We start from the raw sequence: 10272 nt of genomic DNA, 5'->3' as shown, positions 1-10272 counted from the left end.
CATGTTGCCTTTAGTTGTCTCTTTAATCTCCTTGTGTCTGAAGCAGTTCTCTCTCTCCTGGACTTTTACCAACTTGAGACAGTTAGGATTATTTTTTATTTTTTATTTTTTTTTTTATTTTTTTTTTTATTTATGATAGGCACACAGTGAGAGAGAGAGAAGCAGAGACATAGGCAGAGGGAGAAGCAGGCTCCATGCACCGGGAGCCTGACGTGGGATTCGATCCTGGGTCTCCAGGATCGCGCCCCGGGCCAAAGGCAGGCGCCAAACCGCTGCGCCACCCAGGGATCCCCAGTTAGGATTATTTTGTAGAATATCCAGTTTTATAAAATGTCCCTCAGTTCATCTGTTTAGATTTAGCGGATCTTTTTTTTTGTAGAAATCACGGTGATGCTGTGTTTTTCTCATTGCTGCCTACAGTACAGCTATTGGTCTCAGTGTGATGTCAGCTTTCAACTATTGTGTATACATTCTCCTTTTGTATTTAAGATGTATCAACTTCCTCACCCTTATTTTATTTTTATTTTTTATTTTTTTTCCTCACTCTTTTTAAAAAAGATTTTATTTGACAGAGAGAGAAGGAGCACAAGCAGGGGGAGTGGCAGAGAGAGAAAAGCAGGCTCCCCACCAAGCAGGGAGCCCAATGCAGGGCTTGATCCCAGGACCCTGGGATTATGACCTGAGTTAAAGATAGACGCTTAATTAACTGAGCCACCCAGGTGCCCCTTACCTTTTAATTGATTCATTTAGCTATATTAGTATGGAATCATGGCTTATTTTATTCAGTGAGTTTAAATCCAGTATTATCATTATATATTATGATGCTCACATTGTTCTGGATTTGGCTAGTAGCTTTTGTGTACTTCTGACATGTCCCTATTGTTCTTTGAGCATTTTCTTTTTGCTGGAACAAACAAAATGTTCCACGCTTATCTTATACTTTCCCAGTCCTGGATTCACCCATTTCTCCAAGGAGCCTTGGTTCCTTTTGCTGGAGAATTAAGCCCTCTGTGGGCTGAGCTAGAGAAATATACATTCCCTACATATACACACTAATGTCTATATATACTTACATCAAAATCTGTATTTATCTAGTTTATAAATACCTCAATGCTGCTGGGTTCCTTCTGGCTTTTTCCTTTTCCCTAATTGTAACTCCATTCTCTGCTAGTACTTATTAGCTTCAATATATTAACTAAGTATTCCCCCACCACTCTATGGATGTAACCAATCTCCCATTACCAGCACTGCCTACCCCAGTGCCCTTTTCTCACCCGTCTTAGAATCCAATACTTCTCCCTTCACAAACGTGTATCTTCCTCATTCCTTCTTAAAACATGTATATTTTTTTAAAAAAACCACCTTGTGGGGTGCCTGGGTGGTTCAGTCAGTTAAGCATCTGCCTTGGACTCAGGTCATGATCCCTGCATTCTGGGATGTAGCCCCAGCTCAGGCTCCCTGCTTCTCCCTCCCCCCACCCCCACCAACTCATGTTCTTTCTCACACACTCTCTCAAATAAATAAAATCTTTGTTTTTTTGTTTAAAAAAACCTGGTTGGACACTGAGACCAAAAACTGTCAAGACATTTTTGTGGTAGGAGATTTTCATATGGACTGGGTATTCAATGAAATTAAGCCATCACTGTTCATTTTAACTGTGACTTTGGCATCAAAGTACTTTTTTTTTTTTAAGATTTTATTTATTTATTCATGAGAGACAGAGAGAGAGGCAGAGACACAGGCAGAGGGAGAAGCAGGCTCCATGCAGGGAGCCCAATGTGGGACTAGATCCAGGAACTCCTGGATCACGCCCTGAGCTGAAGGCAGATGCTCAACCGCTGAGCCACCCAGGTGTCCCAACATACATCTTTAAAAAGTCCTTATCATTACACATTGTCCTTATCATTACACATACACATTGGCGGGTGCCTGGGTGGCTCAATTGGGTAGGCGTCTGACTTTGGCTCAGGTCATAATCTCAAGGTCCTGGGATCAAGCCCGGTGTTGGGCTCCCACTGAGCACTGAGCAGTTGGCTTGTCCCTCTGCCCTTTCCTCCAGGTAGTACCCTTGCTCAAAAAAAAAGAGATATTTGCTAGGTGATGAGTACCAGGGAGTTGATTATTGTTTACCTAGCCTTACGTTTGAAATTTTCAAATTAAAGAAAAAAAGGAAAGGAGGCAACAGGTTTGCAGATCATTGGACTTTATTAAGAGGAATCACTGCTAATTACTTAGAAGCTACTGTCTAAGCCAAAATCCATGAGGTCCACATGAACGTACAGTTAGACGGATACGAAACAAATGCATGGTCAAAACCATGAAATATCCTGATGCCCGGGTGATGAAGGCTGGGGTGAAGTATGCACATTTATTTCAAGCTGTTAAAGAGTTTGTGGGCCACCTAGATGGGAAAGAAAAGGATGTCATCAACTGGCAGCTTTAATGTCATAGCTTACAAGGTCCTTCATGACCCGGAACACACTACTGCCCCTTCTCTCTCCATAGCGTTCCCACATACGCACACCCCTAAGTGCTAGTGAACTACCTTCAGTTACATGAATAGATAACTATCTCCCTTCTACTTAGAACTCTCTCCCACTTTTTCACCTCTTATCTTTCCTTTAGAATTTAAGTTTACATGTCATTTCTTGTAAGCCTTCTCTAAACAAACTCCTACCCCACAGGTCGTCCCTGTCTTCCCCACAGAAACTTATACCCCCCATATCAGTGTTTATTAATGTAACAAATATTTATATAATATCTACTATATGTCAGGTGCTAAGGGAGCTACATTGGTAAACCAGGCAGTATCTCTGTCTCTTGAGGAACTTAAAGACTAATAACAGAAACATAATACACACATGAGGTTAACTTCTGACTGAGAAATGCTCTGAGGAAATTATGAGAGCAGGGGGTAGCGGAGTGGGAGAAGTGGCTTTAAATAGGAGCATCAGTGAAAGCCATCCTGAGAAGTTTATACCTGAAAGAGTTAAGTACTCTACTTGTCTTTTTTTTTTTTTTAAAGATTTTATTTATTTATTCATGAGAGACACAGAGAGAGGGAGGCAGAGACACAGGCAGAGGGAGAAGCAGGCTCCATGCAGGGAGCCTGACGTGGTACTCGATCCGGGGTCTCCAGGATCAGGCCCTGGACTGAAGGCGGCACTAAACCGCTGAGCCACTGGGGCTGCCCTCTACTTGTCTTTTATGCTGGTTCAACTAAAGGAAGGGACCATGCCTATTTCATTCATTCCTACATCTCAACCCAGTGCTTGGCTCATAAACTATTTAAATAACATGCAATTTATCATTTTAACTATATATTTTTAAAGTAAGCTCCATGACAAATATGGGGTTCAAAATCACAACCCCGAGATTAAGAGTTGCACTCTCCTCTGAATGAGCCTGCCAGGGGCCTTTCTTTTAACTATTTTTAACTCTATGTTTCTTTTTTTTTTTTTTTTAAGGCTTTATTTATTTATGAGAGACACAGACATAGGCAGAAACACAGGCAGACGGAGAAGCAGGCCCCTCTCAGGGAGCCTGACGTGGGACTCGATCCCAAGACTGGGATCATGCCCTGAGCTGAAGGCAGACGCTTAACCACTGAGCCACCCAGGCGTCCCTAACTCTACATTTCTGTGGCATTAATTTACACTGGCAACTATCAATTTTCAGAATTTTTTCATATTCTCAAACTGAAACTAAATAATCCCCCATTTCTCCTTCCTGAAGCCTGACAACCACCATTCCACTTTCTATGAATTTGATTACTCTAGGTACCTCATAAGTGGAATGACATATGTTTTTTTGTGATTGGTTTATTTTACTTAGCATGTCTTCAAGGTTCATACAGGTTGTAGCACGCCAGAGTTCCTTCCCTTTTTAAGGCTAAATATTTCATTGTATGTCTATACTGTAATGGATATTTGGGCTGCATCCACCTTTTAGCTATGAATATTGCTATTAACATGCATGTACAAGTATCTGTTCAACTGAACAGAGTTTCAGTTCTTTTGAAACTATACAACCAGAAATGGAATTGCTGGATCATAGAGCAGAGTTTAATTTTTTTAGTAAAGTGCTTGATTTCTTTTTATTGCCAAATAATATTCCATTATAACAGATATATTACATTTATCTGTTTCTCAATTGATGAACACTTAGGTTTCCACTTTGTGGCTATTGTGAATAACGGTTCTTTGAATATTTGTGTACAAGCTTTTGTATAGACATATCTCTCCATTTCTCGAATATATACCTAGGAGGGTTACTGGGTCATATGTTAACTTTTTGAAGAACTGCCAGACCAGTTTCTTTTTCTTTTCTTCTTTTTGCCAGACCACCTTCTATAGGGCTATACCAATCTACATCCCCAACAGCAGTCTATGAAAGATATACTTTCCAATTTCTCCCTCTCCCTCTACCTGCCACTCCCATGCTCACGTGCTGTCAAATAAATAAAATCTTTAAATAAAATACCTGTTATATGTAAGAGTCAAACACAAATTTACTTAAAAAAAAAAAAAAAAAGAAAAGAAAAGAAAGAAAACTATTGGGATGCCTTGGTGGCTTAGCAGTTAAGCGTCTGCCTTTGGCTCAGGGCATGATCCTGGAGTCCCAGGATCGAGTCCCACATCGGGTTCCCTGCATGAAGCCTGCTTCTGTCTCTGCCTCTCTCTCTCTCTGTGTCTCTCATGAATAAATAAGTAAAATCTTAAAAAAAAAAAAAGGAAAAGAATACTTTTTGGACCAACTGCAATGTATAAGATATACTGGAGAATGTAAATGATTTTAAAGAATAGCCTACCACTTAAAGGTACAAAATCCAGCTTTTCCACTGTTTAGCAGTCCAAGTTGGGACATTGTTTCTCTTCTTTAAGCCTCAGTTTTAGTTTCTGTAAAATGGGGCTAATGACACCTATCTCCAGTGAAAGTAGTAGAATTAGGTAAGATTATTTACGTAAAGTACTCGGCACTGTAGCTGACGTGTATGGGCCAATAAGTAAATGCTTACTGACAGAACTGCCCCTAGTGTGGAAGGTTGTCAGAACCAGGTCGGCCTGGCCACTAGAAGCGTTCCCCTTCCTGACTTCCAGCTAACTTACACAGTGGTCCCTTGCATGCAAGAAGTCAAAGAGCTCCTCTGTGCAATCCTCCTCTGTTTGTGACCTGGAGGATACACGCTGGTCACAGAGCTCTAGCCGCTCCCGAGCCTTTACACATTTCTCCAGCTGCTCGCATTGCTCTCTCACTGTTGTTAGGGGATCCTGAAGGAGAAACAGAGAAAAGAACCAAAATGGGGGTTTTAGGAGGAGACTCACAAACCATCTGCTTTGATTAATACAACCACCAAACCAAGGTGCTGCCTCTGAATTACCGTGCAGAAGGCCAGCTGGCAGAGCCACACTGCCGCCAGAAATGGCAGAATGGGGTCTCCCATTCAATTCTGATGCTAAGTAGTAGGGGAAAGTTTCACATTCCTGCCTTCCAAGGTTGCCAGTATGCACTGAAAGCCTCAGTCCTATCTGAAAAACAAGGTGGTAAAGGAAACCTAGCCAAACTTGAAGTAGATCTATAGGAGGCCTCACTTATTAACACATTATTTTGGGATATGTAATATCTGTGAATTTGAATTCCCCTCATCGAGAGCCAGGCCTACATGCCCCAGCTGCCCAGCTAGAAGGGCAATGTTAATAAGGAGAAGGGCTACATAAGAAAAGTTCCTTCCAGAATCCTTTATTAAACCGCAAAAAGCAGATAGAAAATTGAATACCAGGCCCTCAAGATGATGCTGTGCTCTCTCACAACATGACTGAAGCAGCTCCAAACCCAGAAGATTCAGCTTCCCAGGCCCAACCCCCAAACACTCCACAGCACAGACAGTACTAAAGGCTTTTTCCACTTCCATTCTCTCCAAGATGTCAAGTAAAGACTCCTTAAAATGCCCTTAGAGTTTCATGAAGCTCAAACTTCCTTTTACTGAGATGTTCCAAACCTGAGACGGCTCTTACCACTAATTCCTCCTCCTCCTCTTCCTCCTACAAAAGGAAAACAAAATTAATGTCAGCAGCAATTTAGGACATATATTCCTAGTCATACTGGTGTCGTAATTACTGAGGAAAAACACTGTATTAATTGTTTTTAAATTTTCTCTATTTTATGATGCTTTGACATTTTAGAGGTTTTGCTAATTCTGGTGTGAAAGCTCTTCCCAGGGGACAATACCTTTCATATGTAAACCAACCAATCCAAAACACCACCAATCACTTCATCTCCTACACTAAACCAATTATTGCTCCTGCCCTAATCACCCTAAGGGCCAAGTACAAATAACTAGACCACCCCTATAGCCCCAAATTATTCAAATAATCCAGTCCTAAACTTTCCAGAGCTAACCTATCCTGCCTCACCCATTCTTTCCCTCAGAAATCAAGAGCTGATTTCCCTTGCTCTTTCCACTGGCCCAGGCACTTCTCCATGTGGCCCTGGTGGTATGCCTTCCCCTCCTTCTCTTGGGATCCATAAATATTAAACTCTTCTTTCAAAAAAAAAAGTGTTTTGGGATCCCTGGGTGGCTCAGAGGTTTGGCGCCGGCCTTCAGCCCAGGGCGTGATCGTGGGGAACAGGATCAAGTCCCACAACGGGCTCCTTGCATGCAGCCTGCTTCTCCCTCTGCCTGTGTCTCTGCCTCTGTGTCTCTGATGATAAATAAATAAATAAAATCTTAAAAAAAAAAAAAAAGTGTCTCCATGTCTATAGTCTATAACCTTACCATGCCTAATTAAAACAAACCCAGAGTACATTTCAACAAGGACATACTATCCACGTTCATTAGCAACAACCTAGTGTGTAGGACACTCTACATAAAGTAGGGCACCTGGGGGCTCAGTCAGTTAAGCCAATGCCTTTGGCTTAGGTTGTTATCCTAGGGTCCTGGGATCCAGCTCCATGTTGAGCCCCACATCGGGCTCCCTGCTCAGGGGGAGTCAGCTTCTCCCTCTCTCTCTCTGCCCCTCCACCCTGCTCACACTTTCTCTTGATTTCTTTCTCTCAAACAAATAAAGTATATAAATTACTTTCATATCTGTAATTTGATTAATCACAACAGCCCCTTAAGGGCTCCACTTTACAGATAACAAACACTAATTAGACATTTTCTTTCTTCCTTTTCTAAAATAAGCTCTACGCCCAACGTGGAGCTTGAACTCACCAACCACCCTGAGATCAAGAGTCACATGCTCTTATCTACTGAGACAGCCTGGTGCCCCAATTAGACATTTTCTGATATAAATTCAAGCTGATGTTCACATGAAATTTTTGTTTGAAATTCTGGTAGGCCCTAGTATTAACAAAAATAGCTCAGTTTAGTCCTTCTATCCAAAACGAAATTAGGAAGAAAACTAACATTTTTTTCTAGACTCTGAATTTGAACTAGGAATATGAAAATAGCCAAACCTAAACTTCGTTAGCCAGAGCTTAACTAAAAACATTAGTCACTGCTTTTTGACTTGCTGAATTCCCAGGTCTCTACATAGACTATGAGCATAAGTGCATCAAAGGTCTACAGTACAGTGCTCCATTCACAACCTTGGAAATACCACCTTCTACCTATTTACTTCTGATTCAGGTACACAACCTCAAACTTTGTTTCCTTTTTTCCTAAGAGAGCAAAAAATTCCCTATGGAAGCATCATTATAGGTCTAAATCTGGGGCACAATAGAGTCTGATCAATATTTCAGCCTGTTTGCCTGCCTGCACATCCATGTATCCACATTCGGGGGAAGGGAAAGAAAAGGTATATAGGAAAATATCAAGACCTAGTTCAGCAATCCCTCATTATGTTTTCAAAAATCCAACACAATCTGCTTGTCCCTACCATGCCCTTTGGGGAAGAGACCAAAGCTCAGGAAAGCTGGGAGGGCTAAGGCTGCTATTTATCCTCATTTTAGCAAAGATCTCTTCTAAACATGAAGATTTTTAGGATGTCAAATTCTAGATTTTTTTTCTTTTTAAAAAATTTATTCATGAGAGACACAGGCAGAGAGAGAAGCAGGCTCCTCACAGGGAGCCCGATGTGGGACTCGATCCCCAGACTGGGATCACACCCTGAGCCAAAGGCAGATGCTCAACCGCTGAGCCACCCACGCGTCCCAAACTCTAGATTTTCATTAAGGTTTCTTACCCTTGCTCTTTAAAAAAATTCATACTGAAAAAATTCTTCCAAAAAACGGAAATCATATTCTGTTTCAGTTAGAGACCTGGAATTTGGGCAGGTGGGGGGGGGCAGGGGGGGCCCTCAGCGTTTTGGTGCTGCCTTCAGCCAGGGGTGTGATCCTGGAGACCTGGGATCGAGTCCCATGTCAGGCTCCCTGCATGGATCCTGCTTCTCCCTCTGCCTGTGTCTCTGCCCCTCTCCCTCTCTCATGAATAAATAAATAAAATCTTTAAAAAAAAAAAAAAAAAAAAAAGAAAATTATTTGTATCCTAGAAACAAGACCTTTGTATCATTTCTCTACTAGCAATGCTACTACATCGATCATTTTGATAATATTGTATGAAAAAATATTAGGAAATGTAGAAAAACAAATCCAAGTCTGAATATGGACTACTTCATGTAAAATTTCCAGTCAATAACAAAAACCAAGGTCAACTAAACAAAAAGATGTAATGTCCAAAAGGTATAGGTTCTTCATAAGCCCTTAGTTTTTAAAAATATTTTATTTATTTGTTAGAGAGTGCCCAAGTAGAGGTAGGGGTGGACAAGGGGCAGAGGGAGAGAGAGCAGACTCCCCACCAAGCAGGAAGCCTGTCGCAGCTGGATACCAACACCCTGGGATCATGACACAGCTGAAGGCAGACATCCAACCAACTGAACTGAACCACCTGGGCGCCCCCAAAGACCTCAGTTTTCTTAATTTTAAAACTGACTACTTGCTTTTTCTCATCTACTGCTGTGGTAGGAGTGCTGAACTTTCTGGTATACTTCCTGCTGAACATCCTGAGGCTGGTTCCATTTCATTCTGCTCCTCTTTCTGAAAATAGTAAGACTAGGAAAAATCTTGGGATAAACTAGTTTCCATCTGTTTTGAACCCATAAACCTGGAACAGCTGCCCTGAAGGGACTAGAGAACAAAGGAAAGGAAATGTGACTGGAAAACAAAGGTAGCTGGCTTCTGTAAAGCTGTGAAGCACTGTGGCTAAGTCTTGATTGGGTCAGAAACCATGCTGCTTGGGTTCAAGTCCTGGCTCCATGATTTCTCAGCTGTGGTCCTTAGAAAAGACATTTAACCTTTCTGTGCTAGTTTTTCATCTGTAAAATGACAATAAGAACAGTACCCAATACTTACCTTCTAGGACTAGTGTGTGGCTTAAACGGATTAGTACATATAAATAACTTGGAATAGTAAGCAGTCAAAAAATAATTATTAAATTGGCATTCTTACTCTGGGAAAGAGCTCCCTCTTCCATCAGCACAGAATTATACTGCACATTCCTACACTGTCCCCAAATATATCTCCCACCTTCACCCCTACCGAAAAAAAGAAACCACCACTTCTTTACAGAAACTAGCATAAGGCCAGATCTTCGGAACCTGCACAGAAAATGTGGCAGGATTCCTGACCCGAGTGGAGAGAAGCACTAGGGCTGGTCAGCCTGCTCCCTAAACCTGCCAAACTAGGGTCTCGGAACACCTGATCGACTAAAAATAAAAATACAATTTTTACAAAAGTTTAGGCGACACAGCATTTTCTTTGTCGTTACACCTTCACTGCATTCACAGACGGGGGAAACCAGGAACCAGAGAAAGGCTAGTCATCTACTTGTCCAAGGTGAATCGACAAATTCTGGGGAAGGGTCAAGGGAACCAGCAATCCCGACGGTGCAAACTCCAGGGGCGACTCCAGGGCCAACAGGGCCCGGTGGGTTTTGGCGGGCTAGGTGTTGAGCCTCCCTCCGGGCAGCGAAGAGGGTCGAGTCGGTCGCCCTGCCTTACCTCCTTGGGATCTCCGGACTCGGTCAGCATCTTTTGCTCGTCCTCCAGCCCCATGTCCCGCTACGGTTCTGAATTCAACACCAGCAGCAACAGCGGCACCTATTCCACTTCAGGATCAAGAAGGACTTGTAAGGGTCACTAGGCGGATATCCGGCGGTCTGGCCGGAAGTGCGGCAGACTCGTCGTAGCCGCGAACACACGCTCGGATTGGCATCTACTACCGTCCATACGCAGGGGATAGGGGGAGCTGGTATTTGCACCTGAGGAGGATTTG

General features: G+C 42.3%; 1 protein-coding gene across 2 annotated transcripts; it reads right to left on the bottom strand.

Annotated features, from left to right (window-relative positions):
* Positions 1-2186: 2186 nt before the first annotated feature.
* LOC121481241 (cytochrome b-c1 complex subunit 6, mitochondrial) lies at positions 2187-10132 on the bottom strand. Of its 2 annotated transcripts, XM_041738457.1 has the most exons (5): positions 9999-10112; positions 6015-6041; positions 5381-5528; positions 5109-5270; positions 2187-2401 (listed from the first exon to the last, which is right to left on the bottom strand). In XM_041738457.1, exons 3-5 carry the CDS (start codon positions 5441-5443, stop codon positions 2369-2371), a joined length of 258 nt encoding a protein of 85 aa, XP_041594391.1. In that variant the 5' UTR covers positions 5444-5528; positions 6015-6041; positions 9999-10112; the 3' UTR covers positions 2187-2368. The 2 variants fall into 2 exon arrangements, with proteins under 2 accessions (XP_041594391.1, XP_041594390.1); XM_041738456.1 differs by lacking the exon at positions 5381-5528 and having other exon boundaries at positions 9999-10132.
* Positions 10133-10272: the final 140 nt, after the last annotated feature.

The sequence above is a fragment of the Vulpes lagopus genome, chromosome 23 (assembly GCF_018345385.1).
Source record: "Vulpes lagopus strain Blue_001 chromosome 23, ASM1834538v1, whole genome shotgun sequence".
NCBI lineage: Eukaryota > Metazoa > Chordata > Mammalia > Carnivora > Canidae > Vulpes > Vulpes lagopus.
This window is presented reverse-complemented; position numbering and strand designations above follow the sequence as displayed.